The sequence below is a fragment of the Taudactylus pleione genome, unplaced genomic scaffold (genome assembly GCF_031769625.1).
Source record: "Taudactylus pleione unplaced genomic scaffold, aTauple2 ptg000003l, whole genome shotgun sequence".
In the NCBI taxonomy this organism is placed as follows: domain Eukaryota; kingdom Metazoa; phylum Chordata; class Amphibia; order Anura; family Myobatrachidae; genus Taudactylus; species Taudactylus pleione.
The window spans coordinates 360668-376525 of NW_028284406.1; the positions used below are offsets into that span (position 1 = coordinate 360668).

The following is a 15858-nucleotide window of genomic DNA, read 5'->3' on the forward strand; positions in this document are numbered from 1 at the left end:
CCAAGTCTCCACTAGGGGTCCTCAGTACAAATGAGTACTATTGCGGTTGAAGGCTTCACCTCGTCAACAGTGCTTTGAGTAAAAATCCCCCTCGGAGGAGGAAATTGGATCTAAAAAAGGGTCACTGCATCACTTAAGTGGTAAAGGCCAAACTCTGTGGTAGAAAAAGGTCACTGCATACAGGAAATATACCTCAGGCGCCTCAGGCCCCCACCCCCTTCCCAAAACCCACCATGAGTCTTAACATGAAAAGTATGGACCACATCAAATTCTGAAGGCGGCCTAAATGCCCATGAAATACACAAAGCTGTTTTTTGCTGCCAGTGAGTTAGAACATTTGTAGTTCACCATCTGCTTGAGTGAAACAGGCTGCCTACTGTGTTCTAGCTTACAGGGTACCTCAAGCCTTCACAAGGCGGGAGCGGCCATTTTGTGGGTTGCACCAATAAGCAGCAAGTAACTAGTGACACACTGTGGTATAAATTACACAGAGTAACCGTCTCTACTTCCTATTGAACTGAAAGGCTGTGCTCTTATGGAGGTCTGGTCCAGCCCACCAAATAGCTGTATCCCCAAGTTCCCTTTTCAATGTCATTTGTGATGTTGGACAGAACCTTACCTCTTGTGCTTGTCTTTGCTGCACTTCTTTGAATTTCCTGCCAGCTGCTGGCTGAGGTTGTGCGGAGCGTCTCTCAGGCCGAAGCTTTTGGCCACGTGGCCCAGGTGTAGAGAGCGAATGTGGAAGACATGCTTCAAATCCTTTGGATATGTGGCGTATGAGCGAATGTAAGATTGCAGTGCTAGGAAAAGAGAGAGAGAGAGCAGTTTGAGGAGCTGGGCCTAGATCACAGTACATTCTAGGGAAAAGCCATTGTGGGACAATACTGCCACAAACAGATATATCAATAAACCATGGTAACCAACATTCACTACAACTAACCGAATCAGAGCCCCCAACATTTCTCTCCCAGCATGCCCCAGTGCTATTACAGAACCAATGCTTGTATTAGGCAAATCTCATATTAATGTGCATTATTCCATCTCGATTCACTTTGCAAAGAAGTGTTTTAATGAGCGACTGATCCAGCTTGCACACAAATATTGATTCTTGTACTTGGAAAAACACAGTTAAGCAGCTAAATTCAGAATCCTTTAAGGATTTTTACAGGGGTCAACCCAATTAGGGTCAATGTAAGTGTGGTTGTATGCCGCACCTACGGTACCTCCAGAAGCTGACATTTTTACGTGCGAGTCCAGGGTGAAATCGTGCCGCGAGGTGGGAGAATTGAAGTGCTGATGCTTCTATGCCGTTGCAACGGCAATTTGCCCCCTACCCTCCACTCCTAATTGAGTAGACCCCTAAATGTTATATCACCTGACAATTCCATTAACTGATCAAGTGTTTTATTTCTCTGGTTTCTCTTGTCAATTTTGCTAGGGCGGAGTGAGGTGAAGGCAATGAAAAATCTAATCCAGTGGTTCTCAAACACAGTCGTCGGGACCCCACACAGGTCACGTTTTCCAGGTCACCCAGCAGGAGCACAGGTGTACTCATTACTCACTGGCACATTTTAAAAGATCCACAGGTGGAGATAATGATTTCACTTGTGACTCTGTGAGGAGATCTGAAAAACATGCACTGTTCAGGGTCCTGAGGACTGAGTTTAAGAACCTGTGATCTAATCCGAAACCCCATTCCACACTACTCAATGCGAAACGCGTTAGAAATTTTAATTAGGAAAAGGTCACTGCTCTATTTTTACTGCCTTCCAATGGCACCTATACCCGAAAAAGTACTGATTACCCCTCCCTTAGCAAGACTGGTGCAGTTAATATTGCTAACATCTCAAATTTTGAGGATGAGGAGCAGATTAAGGATCTTTATGCAAAAAAAGAGGAAATTACTAAATTTGAAAACTTGTGGATGGCAGAGCCAATATAATAGAAATGAGTACAAAATGTACATTTATTCGCTACAGATAAAGAAAAAAGACCTGACTTAAATACTTTAGTTCTAGTATAAATTATATGCAAGCCGGCTGCCACCTACACTATGGGGTATATTTACTAAAGTGAGAGTTTTTAGAAGTGGAGACGTTGCCCATAGCAACAAATCAGATTCTACTTAACATTTATCTAGCACCTTTTAGAAGATATAAGATAGAATCTGATTGGTTGCTATGGGCAACAAATCCACTTCTAAAAACCCGTACTTTAGTAAATAGACCCCTATGTCTCAGCGCAATCTGCTCAGACTCTTATCGAAATTATAATGAAAGCAGCCCAGCCATTGACGGAACAGTACAACAATCGCTGTATTGAAAATTTGCTGACATAGTGGGGTGTGGTTTAGCTTTGGCCATGAGGGGCTACACAACATCCGAAATCCCTTTACCCACTAAGGGGAGCACAATTAGATACCGGTGGGCAGAGAAAAAAAGAAAAAGCTGCCTTAATTCCCAGTGGAAAACTCCTGCTTAAAAATAAAAAACTGTTTTTCAAAAGTCAAACAAAAAGCTCCTTTCTTCTTCCAACATCCAATAGGTAAAGGAGATAACCCGAAAAAGCGGCGCTTCTCCAATCCCGAGCCTTCAATTTTCGGCAGTATCGCCAGACCTGCAGAATCAGATAGCCCGGGCTGGTATTCAGACTTTAGCCTTCAAGAAAATATGCAATTGCTCTCCACAAGACCTGGAACAACGTAAAACAGAAGTGGAGAACGTATTCAAACCAGAGCTGTAGGAGGTGAAGAATGAACATAGCCAAGGAAAGCTATGTGCCCTACAGATTCTCCACCGCGACCCACCAGAATAAATGCCTGGACAATGATCTTGAACACACACACAAACCAGAGGCCTACCTGAGGCCATGGGGAGATAAAAAAAAAAAACAAACAACAATTAAAATGGCTACACCTACAAAATTCTCCTCAGCCATCCAGTAGACAAGACATACAGTAGGCCTTGACTAAGAAGGTTATTGAAGATTCTTAGATCTGTTTAGACACAATCTCCTCTTGTGGAGAATTGTCCAAAGCCTGTTATCGGTCAAAAGAGACCAAAATGCTACCTGCCAGGAAATGGCCATGCTGGATCACTGGGAGACATGATTGAGTCTCTAGACAAGTTCAGCCACCATTAAATCTTGATGACTGGCCCTAGCAATCACCACAAAGACAAAAATAACATACGGTAAACTAGTTAGAAGAGGCCCCAGGGATGATTTAGATTCGGGGCCTATCAATACACCTGCATAGGTGCACGTCTGAGACCCCCAACTACCTAGTCGCTACCATCGATGGGATTATACTGAACACAAGTACTTGATGCTTCAGCTAAGTCAGGTTGAACGTGAGTAAAGCCCTTTAAATCACCATATGGAAAGGTTTATTGCTAAAAGACAAAAGGTTGTATTATACTCTCATACCTGCCGGGTCCCTTCATTAGCCATATGCCTTTGTTGGGCCAGGACTATATAGCGGGTCTCAGACACAACAGCTCCAATATGTTCACTTATGAGAATGTTCCAGAGGCCCTAGGGATGATCTAAGACTACAGATAGTGATGACTATTGTTTTTGTATACTGCACACTAGCGTTATATTGTACATTATCGCATACTGTAAAAATAAATCTCAGCATGTGGTACATTTATGCTGACTGGTACAGGTGGATTCAAGGCATACAGTATAATGAGCTTGTAATCAATAATAAAAATAAATAAAATAAAATTATATATATATATTTATATATATGTATGTATAATTATTTGTAACACATAGAGATCACAGACTCAATACCTAAGTAGGCCAGGGTTGAATAAAATTGGATTTAAAAAAAAAAAAAAACAATAAAAAAAAAAAGGATTTGATTTAAATAGGATTTTTTATTATAATTTTTGTTTCTAAAATAAACGTTAACTTAAAATTATTTTTTTTAAATAAAAAATCCTATTCAAATCCCCCCCCCAATTTTTTTTAAATCAAATAAATCAGTTTTGATTTTTTTTTGAAAAATCCGATTTTTATGTAACCCTGCGTAGCACTGCGCCCCTCTTGTTACCCCTGGCGGGCACCTACCAAGGGATTTTTATTTTTTTTGGGAAAGTGGTGCAAGTAATTTGTGCCACTACAGTGCATACTATCACATCTAGTGCCATAAACGCGCTGCCCCAGTAATAAATCTACTTAATCATTTTGCCCTTTATATAAATAATATCACCCCTCTTGATAGAAATAAGTAAAATTATAGTGATAGATGCATTGATAATTAGCTTATTTTTTGCCAACATCATTTTTCTTCTCTTAATCCTATATAGGGCCTGATTCAAAGTTATACGCTGTCAGTATCCCTGCTGCATTTGTGGATGCAGCAGCGATGCTACCCTATGCTAATGCCGCATGTGGCGTCTTGTGTAAATAGGCACCTCCTGCCGGCATCTGTGTACTGCTGCTGTGTCCCTGTTTTCAGGAAGGCTGCCCAGGGCCACCCCCAAACGGCCGCAGCCTATCAGGTTGTGGCGTAGGGGACACCACTAGCGCACGCAGGGGGGGTTTCTGAGTAGCCAGAAACCCCACCCCTCTCTCAGACTGGAGAGCAGGCACCATCTTCTTAAGCTCTACCCCCTTGCAGGGAAATGCCGCGATTCGCGGATCAATCGGGTGGAGGCGGAGGCAATATGACATGATTCCATTAGAACTGCATCATTTGGCTCCGCCCCCTCCCATTTGACTCGTGAATCGTGGCATATTGTCTCTAGAGGGAGGGGCCTAATGACATGGAGCCAGGATCCATCCTTATCAGGTCTACAACACGCAGCTGCTGCAAGGTAAGTGTGTGTGTAATGTATGTGTGACATACAATAGGTGTGTGACAACGTTTCGGAGCTCCTGGGCTCTTTTGTCACCTTGACAAAGGAGCCCAGGAGCTCCGAAACGTTGGAAAATTTGTGTGACCATTTTCTAATACACTTGTTTTCATATCAGTCTCCGAGTGCCGCAGTTATTCAGCTTCTTTATCAATTCTTCAATTCTGAGGGCACCGGAGCAAGCCGTTTTTGCAGCAGAAGAGTGCCAGTCCGTTTACAGCATCTATTTTCTATATATATATATATATATATATATATATATATATATATATATATACACACACACATATATATATATATATATATATATGCTGTACGCAAACCATCGGAATCAGGCCCGTAATCCATAAATTATTCCCAAATGATATCAGGCTGCGGTGTGCCACTTGTGTGTGTGACTGCGTTTGACCAAACGCTGCTTACCCTACTGCGTACTGTGCTGGTCATATAGAGTGATGGTATTCCTATATAGTTTATTTGGGGAATCTCTGGCAGTCTGATCTCCATGACTAAAACTGTATGCAGACCTAGCACGTTCTTTCATTTATTAAAAAAAGTAAAGCGAGCCGACTGCAATCCCATTTAAAGGTTATTTCATTATATTTTAAGTTAGGGCCTAATTATTAGAGCGGCGTAGTAAGTGACATTTGGCTTATGTGTGCTTTGTACAAATTATGCAACTAAAATCTCTGCTGTTATCTTCCAAGTGCAGCTTTTAATTTGGGTGTTTTGTGTGGAAGTCAACGAATGAGGGAGGGTTGTGCATACTATTTTTTTGGGCTTTACGTTAAAGCCGATTACTCGGCAACTTGGATTTTCTCCATCCCTTTACGTGGATCTGGCCATAGTGTGCCAGGGCTGCAGGTATCTAGAGAGCTGGGCTTTCCCGAGCCTGAAGCTACTGGTAACCTACATTCATGTGTAGAGGGATTACTGGAAGCTCAGGAGCAATTTCCCTCTGCAGCCACTGCTAGATATTGGCGTTTGTGACCAATAATGCAGGTAAAAGATGTCATTTTGGAGGCAGATGGCTGTGAGATCAAGGAGATGGCCCACACACTACTGCTAGAGGCGAGATCTGAAGTGGCACCTTCTCATCCATTACCCAAGCTAACTTGTACGCGATAGACAATAATCGCTATCAGATCTATGAGTATTGGAATTAATTGATTTGTAGCGGACAGAAAAGGTACAGCTAAAAGTAGCCAAGTCCAGGCCAATCCCTTTGCTTAAATATGGCACCAAGCCGAGGGATCATCATCGATCAGTTAAGTACCAGGTAGGAGTCACCAAATTTGACACGACCCAACTGTTCAACGTTTGGGTCAATTTGCCGGTTCACGGCAGCCTATTAATGCCATATCCAGCCTATCGTTCAATGCCACACAATGTTTCAAGCCAGGTGTGTTTTTATGGCTCCACCTTCTCAATATTGGTCTAGTTAGTATAATGAAATTGCAAGTATACCAACTATCCTGTTATATATATAACTACGTGGCAGATGAGTATTATTATTAATTATATATTTTATTCATATGGGGCCAAAGGGCTCAATAACACAGGGCCTGATTCAGAGCCGCTCGTAAGCAGCCGCTCGTTCGCTCCGAGCGATGTTCGCACATCTGCGCATGCGTATGGGTCGTAATGCGCATGCGCCAACCAGTCAGTGCGGTCGGAAAACGTGTGTTCGCAAAATTGCGAGTGCTTGCTAATTTGAGTGACAGGATGAGGTGTTTGTGGGTGGTAACAGGGGAAGGTGCTTGAAAACGGGGAGTGGAGATCCGAACGCAGGCGTGCCAAATGGTCAAAACGGGCGTTTTAAGGGTGTGCATAATTAACAAAGCAGCGTCATCGACCACGTCACTTGGTTGTTTCTTAGCCTGAACTGTTCGCATGATTGCGGTAGGAAAATCCAACCACAAGCACTGCGAGCAGTTCAGACGCCTTTCGACGTACTCGATTAATCTAATAAATAGCGGAGATGACGTAGGATGCGAGCGGCCAAGGGGCGTCTTTACAAAATAGCGAGCGCATATTTCGTTCGCTCGCTCAGACATAGAGGCGTCAACAGACCGCAAACAGCGAGCGCTCAATTTAAATAGCCAGCCCCTTTTTCTGAACGAGCGAGCGCAAATAGCGTCCGGCTCTGAATCAGGCCCACAGTTCATAGACAAGGAAAACTCAGGATTACATATGAACAATTTAGACCAGAGGTTCCCAAAGTCCACCATTACAGTCCAGGTTTTAAGGATAGCCATTTGAGTCCAGATAGTTAAATCAAATTGCTTGAGGTACTAATTAAGTCAATTGTGATCAGCCTGGATATCCTTAAAACATGGACTGCAATGGTGGAGTTTGGGAACCTCTGATTTATACAGATACACAAATGAACACAGCTACAGGTGAGATCACCCAGAGAAGGGGGCTGATTGGGCTGAGACATAGCGTGGTAGTTTGTTACGGTGTTCGTTCGAGAGTGTCGACATTCGCAATGCTGACAATGACAGAATGTTCCAGCTAGGCTGTTTCAGCGGGGCGCCACACAATGCCTGATTTGAAGTCAGTGAAATGCGCCCAGCCTTATGGCGGCGCCCCGCTGAAACAACCGTCTCCACCGCGTGTCGCAGTGAATAGATGCCGTGCGCATTATCTATTCACACTGCAGGGCAGGGACGTGAGTCAGGGTAGGCTGAAGCTCCCCTGTCATACTCCTGAGATGTGATACTGCTTGCAGAGCTGGGGGCGGGGCCACACCAAGGGGTATGCAGCCGGGAAGCCGGCGGACCTAATCCCGACAGCCGGCTTCCCGACCGTCATATCCCGGCAAAGGTCGAAAGACAGGTGTCGATATGCCGACGTCTGTCATTAGACATACGCCGGGAGCCCAACGCAAGGCATCCTGATCGAAGGGGCGCCGAGCGCGGATAGTCGCGGGGGGGTTAGGTTTAGGGTTCCCGGGGGAAACTTCTTAGGGTTAGGCACCCCCCCCGGGAGGTTAGGTTTAGGTTAGGGGAAGGGGGTCTTAGGGTTAGGCACCTCCCGAGGGACTTGGGTTTAGGCAGCGCGGGGAAGGGGGGTTTAGGTACTTAGAGGGGGGATTAGGGTTAGGCACTGGAGGGGAAGGTTAGGGTTAGGCATCCCTAAGGAAGGGTTAGAAATAGGTTAGTATATACTTACCTTGGACGATCGGGATTTCCTCCTCTGCCGGGATGCCGCTGTTGGGATTCCAACACGCCGGGCATGGGTCCGGCGGTAAATCATACCGATTCCCACCAAGGGCAGTAAGCTGCACAGAAAGAGAGCTAATAGAGGCATGCCTCGGAGTATGGGGGCATGCCTTGAGCACTGATGGACACCTTGGGTGTGTCATGTGACCAGGAAGCGCAGTGTTTAGAGATCGGAGCTGTCCGCAGCGTTTTTGACAGGATGTAGTCGGCATCCCGGCGTGCGGGATGCAGACGGTCTGAATACCAACGCCAAAATCCAGGCAGGTCGGGATCCTGGCACCAGTATCCTGACCGCCGTCATCCCGAAGGTAAATATCAGGGTGTGTTAGGGGAAAGTTTGGGTTAGGTAGCAGGGTTAGACACTTGGGGGAGGGTTAGGGATCGTGGATGGAGGGTTAGGATTAGGGTGCGGGGAGGGGGAGGTTAGGTTTAGGCACCGGGGAGGGGGTGTTAGGTTTAGGTTGCGAGGAAGGGGGAGGTTAGGCTTAGGCACCAGGGAGGGATGGCTAGGGGTGGGGTTCGGAAAACACTTACCTGTCTTCCCTATGGGTGTCGGTATTCTGACCAGCGAAATCCCGACAGCCGGAAATTTCATACCCAACCCATTTTTGACAAATAAGGGTTTATGCAGATGAGAGCTACTGAGCTGTTTTTCAATATCACCTTAAGGCGTGTTACGTTTCAGGAACCTGCAGGACAAGCCCTTGGGGCTCATATTTGCCAGTTCTTTAGAATGTGCCCCGTGTTGTGTTACCCTGCGCTGTATTGTCTAGCAGGTGGTCAAAGAGTCAACATTTGTCATAATACCAATCAATTGGCCACTAAGGCGAGTGCTGTAACATTACACCCAGTACTTGGTTTACAATGGCCAGACTTAACAAGTGAGCAGCCGAGAAGCTATTCACAGCCCAATCAAAATCATATCAGATCAATGGGGGTTTTAAGAGAACCATCCAAATGTAAACGTACAGTATGCTGGTAGAGAAAAAAATAAAATGTGATTTAAAATGGAAAGAACCGGAAAGCCCTGCTGTTTTATTCAAACTTTAAGATACAGAATAAAAAGTTGTCATTATAATTTATTTATCTATTGCCGCTAAATTACACAACGCTCTAGAGAGAATTTTGGGACAACAGTTCCTATACTATCTGAGCTTATAGTCTAGACACACTAGGGGCAATTTCATCATAATTCAACTAACTTCCCAGTATGTGTGTGTGGCCTGTAGAAGCAAAAGCCTGTGTCGGTGTTATATGCCATGTCGACAGTTATGTCAAAACAGTTGTCATGTCGACATAACATCCCTGATGGCCCAGCGGTCACTTTCCTGGACCCGGCGGCTTTGGCGTCTCCAGCACTAACTTCTGGGACCCGGCGCTCAGGTGGGGGTTCCTGGTACTGTGTGCGTCCCAAAATCAGCTTGTCATAAAACTACAGTATATTAGGAGATTGGAGTCCTCCTTTAAATCTAATGATTATATTGGATGTGCATTACTGCATACTACAATATACAATTAAATTTTAGATCCCCTTGTATTGGCAGCGAAGGACATAGGACCTCATTCAGAGTCGGTCGAAGCGGCCGCACGGTCGTACGCCACCGATGTTCGCTATACTGCGCATGCGTAAAACTCACAATGCGCGTGCGCAAACTAGCCGCTACGATCAGAAATTTCTCTCTCCTTGAACACAGCCAGGTCGGTAGTTTGAGTGACAGATGGAGGCGTTTGTGGGTGGTAACAGGGGAATGTGCTTGAAAACAGGGGAGTGGAGATCCGAACGCAGGCGTGCCTAATTATGCGAACGGCGTTTTATGGGAGTGCATACGGATTATGGGAGTGCATAATTAACAAAGTAGCGTCATGGCACATGTGACATGGGAGGTTTTTACACTGACATGATCGTAGAGCTTAAGAGAGGGTATGGTCAACCTTAAGCTCTACGACCAGTTCCGATGGTTCCCGATGGTCTCGATTAATCCTTATATGCCCGGAGATGACGTGCAATGCGTACGAGAAGGGGGCGTATTTTTTGAATTCCGGATGCTTCCTCCCCTTGGTCGGCCAGCTAGCGATCCGAAATTAGGGACGCAACTTGCGAGGGAATTATTTGAATATCCGGCCCCTTTTCCCGTACGACTGCTTCGACCGACTCTGAATGAGGTCCATAGTTTCTAAAAAGGCAGCTAAAAATAAAAAGACTGAAAATCCCATACGGAACGGGGAACACGAAACACCAAGGAATTATGAGTGAAGACCTGCAAATGACAACCTATCACCTAATGCAGAAGTTCCCAAACGTCGCCATGACAGCCAAGGTTTTAAGGATATCCATGCTCGAGTCTATATGGTTAATTGAAATTGACTGAGGTACTAATAAAGTCACCTGTGCTCAAGCATGGTTAGCCTTAAAACCAGGCCTGTAACGGCAGAGTTTGGGAAACTCTGGCCTAGTGTTTGAATTTGCCACCGATTAAATAGCCAAGACAGTACTGGCATGGAGAGTTAAACGTTTCAGTCGCCAAATGGTACACAAAGCCTCCCTGGCATCAATTTGGCAACTATACTATGTAGACAAAAGTGATTGAACACTGACAGCAAATACATCAAAGAGATTTTATTGACATCAGTACTTTGTAGGTCCCACCGCGTGCCGTGATTACTGCAGACATCCTTCTTGGCAAACTGTCCACGAGTTCATGGACAACAGCAGGCAGTATGTTTTACCATTCCGGCTTACGTACAGTGACCAAATGTGACAATGAAGAAGGTAGAGTCGGCCTAGAAACCACCCGTCGCTCCAATTCGTCCCAGAGGTTCTCAATGGGGTTAAGACCTGAACTCTGAGCTGGCCAGTCCATCCGGGTTACCGAATGTTCTGTATACCAGTCCAGCGTGGCCCTAGGAACATTATGGCATTGTCATCCTGATAAAAACATTTGTTGCTTCCATAGAACTGCCACAATGTAGGGAGCACAGAGTTATGGAGAACATCTCTATACTTCTCAGAGGTAATGTGACCATGCATTACAGCTAGTGGACCTACGCCAAGCCAGCTGAAACTGGGGGTGTCCAATCACTTTTGTCTACATAGTGCAGATTTTCTGCAAAGTAACGTACTCCCATGCTTACTGAGGGTCTCACTGAAAGAAAGTGGAGTTTTGTTGCCACTCCAAAAAAAAAACCCAACGAAGATTAAGAAGAACCTTCGGCCTGGAATTTAAATAAATAGAAAAACAAGGACGTTTCCGTCTTACCCTTCTTTGCCCATAAAGAGGTCTCTGTATTGGCATGTACGTAATCTTCAAACTTTGTCTGCAAGACGGTACCTCTCTCCCGTATTGTCTGGGGGTCCGCAGTCTCGGCCTTCTGTATGGATAAAAGGGGGATGGGGGAGGGGGGGCATTGAGTGTCGGGAGACGGCTAGGGAGGAGGGTTAAATTAAAAGATGGAGACTGAGACAGTGAATAATAAAGCCGTTTAGAATAGATTTAATAACAGTAAAATGACACAGCCTCCCTCCCCAGGGCCAGCTAGGGTAATCCTTTCAATATTAATGGTAAAAGAACAGAAATTACATTGTAATAAAATAGCTGGAGGAAGGGAGAACGAGATTGGAGGAGAGGCGACGCCGAGCGTTTGGACGGACAGCTCACATCAACGCATTAACCCTTCCTTGCCGGAGTGGTCAATATCTAGGCCTGGCGGCATTTATTAAAGAAAAGTGGGAGAGGTCACGCTTGCTCGGCCACGGTAAAGGGACAGGGTAACCGTAGACATCAACTTCCGCCAAATGGGCAAAAACAAAATGGTAGCTTAATTGTATGGCACTTACGGCAGATCTCAGACAATTATCTTGCCCGAGTGTTGGGGATCTGGGCTAAGTGATCACTAGCACAAATGCTCCCTGTATCCGAGAAGTACAGTACAGTCATTTTAATTCACTGTAGCATTCCTTTCATCGGAACGAGAGCAGACATAATGCCCGTCTCGCTAACGCAGTGCCTCCTGGCCAAACAGCCATGAACGCGAATGCTCGCTGGCTTCTCTGAAGCTATCAGTCATTTCTTGGCCACTGTAATGATACATGCCAGAACTCACGGCTTTACTAGTAAGCGAGGTGCACTGAGGCAGAGCCACGTCCAGCTGCTGGTCTGTGGGGCAGCAAAGTGTAGGAAATGAATGGTAAAAAAGCTGCCTAAATTGGTCGTTTTGGTCACATTAATAAACCGAATAATGAAACAAAAATGACATAATATTTGTGTTTCTAGAGTACATCACACCAAAGATTTGCAACTCTAGTTGTCAAGTACTCCCCATAGGTCATGTTTTTAGTATTTCCTCCTGTCTGTGGAAATGGACATATAATTAATGATCCAGTAAAACAGATTAAATCACCTGTGCCCGATTACAGAAATCCAGAAAACATGACCTGCTGGGGGAATGTAGATTCATGCAAAGGACGCCTTTACAATTAATGCCTTCTGCGGCAAATCAGATTGGCACAACATTGCAAGAGATTCCTCTTTTTTGTATTTTAAGAAATAAATTTATATATATATATATATATATATATATATATATATATATATATATATATATATATGGGATGTGCAGGCTCGGAGAGGTTCGAGTTTGCACGTTGAGTTCGGATTTTTCCCTCCAAAAAAACGGAACTCAGAAAGAGGCAAAACGTCATCTTACATGGACGAACATCATCATTCCTGGACTTTTGTCCAGGAATGATGATGTTCGTCCATGTAAGATGACGTTTAGCCTCTTTCTGAGTTCCGTTTTTTTGGAGGGAAAAATCCGAACTCAACGTGCAAACTCGAACCTCTCCGAGCCTGCACATCCCATATATATATATATATATACATATATATATATAAAATGTGATAAGCATGCAACGAACCCCCTGCACTCTCTATAGTCAAGTACAGTGGCGATGTTGTTTTTAATCAGAAGCCAGTCGTGAGCCAATAGGAGCTCGCAACCGGCTCCTGCTGGTCTTCAAATTCCGATTGGCTTGCGAATGGCGCCTGATTAAAAATGACATTGGCTCTCTTAGAAGCTGGGAGGAGGCGTGACTATGATGACATCCCCGGACCATGGCCACGCCACCTCTCAGCTTCCGTGAGCAGAGATGGAGTGGCACGCCGGGCTCAGGAGGTGGTAAGTAGTGCTGGGGTTGGTGTTGGTGGGCGGGCGTTGTTGCATAAGTAGACCTATGGGAAATATTGCTATGGGGCCCCAATACCTCTGGTTACGCCCCTGGTCCCTTGTCTCCTTCCTTTGCAAGTTGCTTATTTCAGTATGTTACCCGTTCTTTTAGTTAGTAGGATCCTCATCTAGTTTGGCTCAGTAATAAGCTCTGGAGGTCTGGAAAAAAGTTCTGGCTTTTGATTGGAGGGCTACCATTGCTCTTCCAATCAGCATCCGACCATCCTGCCCGACTGTGCGTCAGATCCCTCCCTCTCGTAGACATCATCAGGGAGGCTAACCGGGATTGGGCCCACTGACCGAGCACCGCGACCTTATAAAACTGAGCAAAAAGCAGTGGTTCCAAGGGAATGAGCCCCAACAAGGCGCGGTGAAGAGGGGAAGCTTTAAAAAAAAAAAAAAAAAAATGGCAGCTGGAAACACCCTTTAAATACAATTGCTTTAGAATTCTGGATTCTAAAATAAACATTTTGAAATAAAAATTCTTCTCGGCAAAAAAAAAAAAAAAAAAACTAGGACTGTCCTTGAAATCCAGGACAAATGTAAACCGTATAAATATTCCCTGCGCTCCCTGGAGTAAAACAGTGCCACATTGAGAAAATATACCATTAAAGGCCCTTAAACAATAGCTGTCATATACTAGCAGCAGGTGGCTAGGAAAACGCTCGGCGGCTACACGGCGCGTTGCTTTCTCTCGCTAAGTGACACTATACCTTTAAACCAATCTTTCATGTATTCACTGTAACTTTTCTCTCTTTTTTTTTCTCCTATTATTATTTTTAATATGAATGCAAAATTACACTGGTTATCCGATTCCCAGGTGGACACAATCCGCTGTTATTAAAACTAAAGCACTTTAATAACTGGGAAAAAATAAAAAAATAATAAAATAAAAATCTGGCTTTTCTTGCCCCCCCCCCCCTCCGTCCCCGTCCCCCTCCTACCCGTATACACAATGCTTCCTCCCAACCTCCTTCCTTTTAACTTCTTCAAATTAATGAGAAGAGAGAGGACAGGCATGGAGGGGGGGGCAGCGGGGTGGAAGGTAAAGGGGTTGTGTGAATAGAACAGTTGTTAAAGTAATATTGGAAACCAGGCTGGCCGGGGGCTGCGTAAGCACAAAAAATCCTGGTAAAGCGTTAAATAAACAGAGCCGGAGCCCCGGCTGAATCCCTCTGTTGGTTACTGTATACCCTCTGTAACAGGGCTCAGAATAGATCTGAGATCCGCGGAAAAGGCGAGAGAGTCTTCAGAATTCCAATAAAGACCTCAAATTGAAGGAGGCCCTGCTGTGAATTCCGGGAGAAAATTAAAGAGCGCTCAATCTTAAGTGACAGATGACTTGTCTCAATGTCACAACTGCCAGGGGATTAGTGATAATATGGCAATATATTGCAAAGAGAGGGAGAAGGGGGGGGGAACACAAGCTAGGGATGTAGCTCTCTTCAGACTCCAGCTCTTTAAGTCACATTTTCCCGACACATTCCGTTCCACCTGCTCCATATTGGCCCACGGTATGGCTGCACGGGCGCACTGGCTGCCCTGGATAGGCTGAGCGCAGCTGGATTACTCCCAGGTGACGTGCTGGGTCATCTATTTATGGGCACTGATGTATGGAATATGTACTCTTTTTGGACAGATCTACAAAACACGCTGCTGCAGGACAGAGGATCAGGGACTAGGGTGTCAGGGAATTTTTAGGGACAGTTGGATCATGTGCAACAAATGTATGGACAAGAAAAATGAAGAGAACGGAGACTGCGCAGTGAGTGAGGGTTCTGGATCGCACGCAGGACGGGCCGCGAGGGCATGCGCACAGGATGGGCAGTGAGGGCATGCATGCAGGACGGGCAGCGAGGGCATGCACGCAGGACGGGAAGCGAGGGCGTGTGCACAGGATGGGCAGTGAGGGCATGCATGCAGGACGGGCAGCGAGGGCATGCACGCAGGACGGGAAGCGAGGGCGTGTGCTCAGCGAGACTAAGCGCGCAGGACGGGCAGCCTGCCAGCTACGAAATAAGCAAGTGTGAGGTGTATGTACAGTGGGTGTATGTAGGCACTTAGTGAATGTTTAGCTGCTGGATAGTGAGTGAAAGCATGCAGACTCACCAGAGTAGGTGTGAGGAGTCTAGCCGCCGGTGAGAGAAGGCTGGCCAGAAAATTAGTGCAGACTGTAAATGTGTATTTGATGAGCAGTGAGCGGAAGCAAGCAAGATGGGCAGTGAGTGGAAGCGTGCAGGATGGGCAGTGGGTGGAAGCGTGCAGGATGGGCAGTGGGTGGAAGCGTGCAGGATGGGCAGTGGGTGGAAGCGTGCAGGATGGGTAGTGGGTGGAAGCGTGCAGGATGGGCAGGGAGTGGAAGCGTGCAGGATGGGCAGGGAGTGGAAGCGTGCCGGATGGGCAGTGAGTGGAAGCGAGCAGGATGGGCAGTGGCTGGAAGCGAGCAGGATGGGCAGTGGCTGGAAGCGAGCAGGATGGGCAGTGGGTGGAAGCGTGCAGGATGGGCAGTGAGTGGAAGCGAGCAGGATGGGCAGTGAGTGGAA

The 15858-nt window shown here is 45.7% G+C and overlaps 1 protein-coding gene across 1 annotated transcript in view; it reads right to left on the minus strand.

Annotated features, from left to right (window-relative positions):
- The window catches only part of DDX31 (DEAD-box helicase 31), a 94370-nt gene that overhangs the window by 13405 nt on the left and 65107 nt on the right, over positions 1-15858 (minus strand). The window contains exons 18-19 of the mRNA XM_088460558.1: positions 11350-11461; positions 620-800 (exon numbers count right to left, since the gene is read on the minus strand). Coding sequence (XP_088316684.1) covers positions 620-800; positions 11350-11461 — 293 coding nt within the window. The remainder of the gene's footprint in view (positions 1-619; positions 801-11349; positions 11462-15858) is intronic.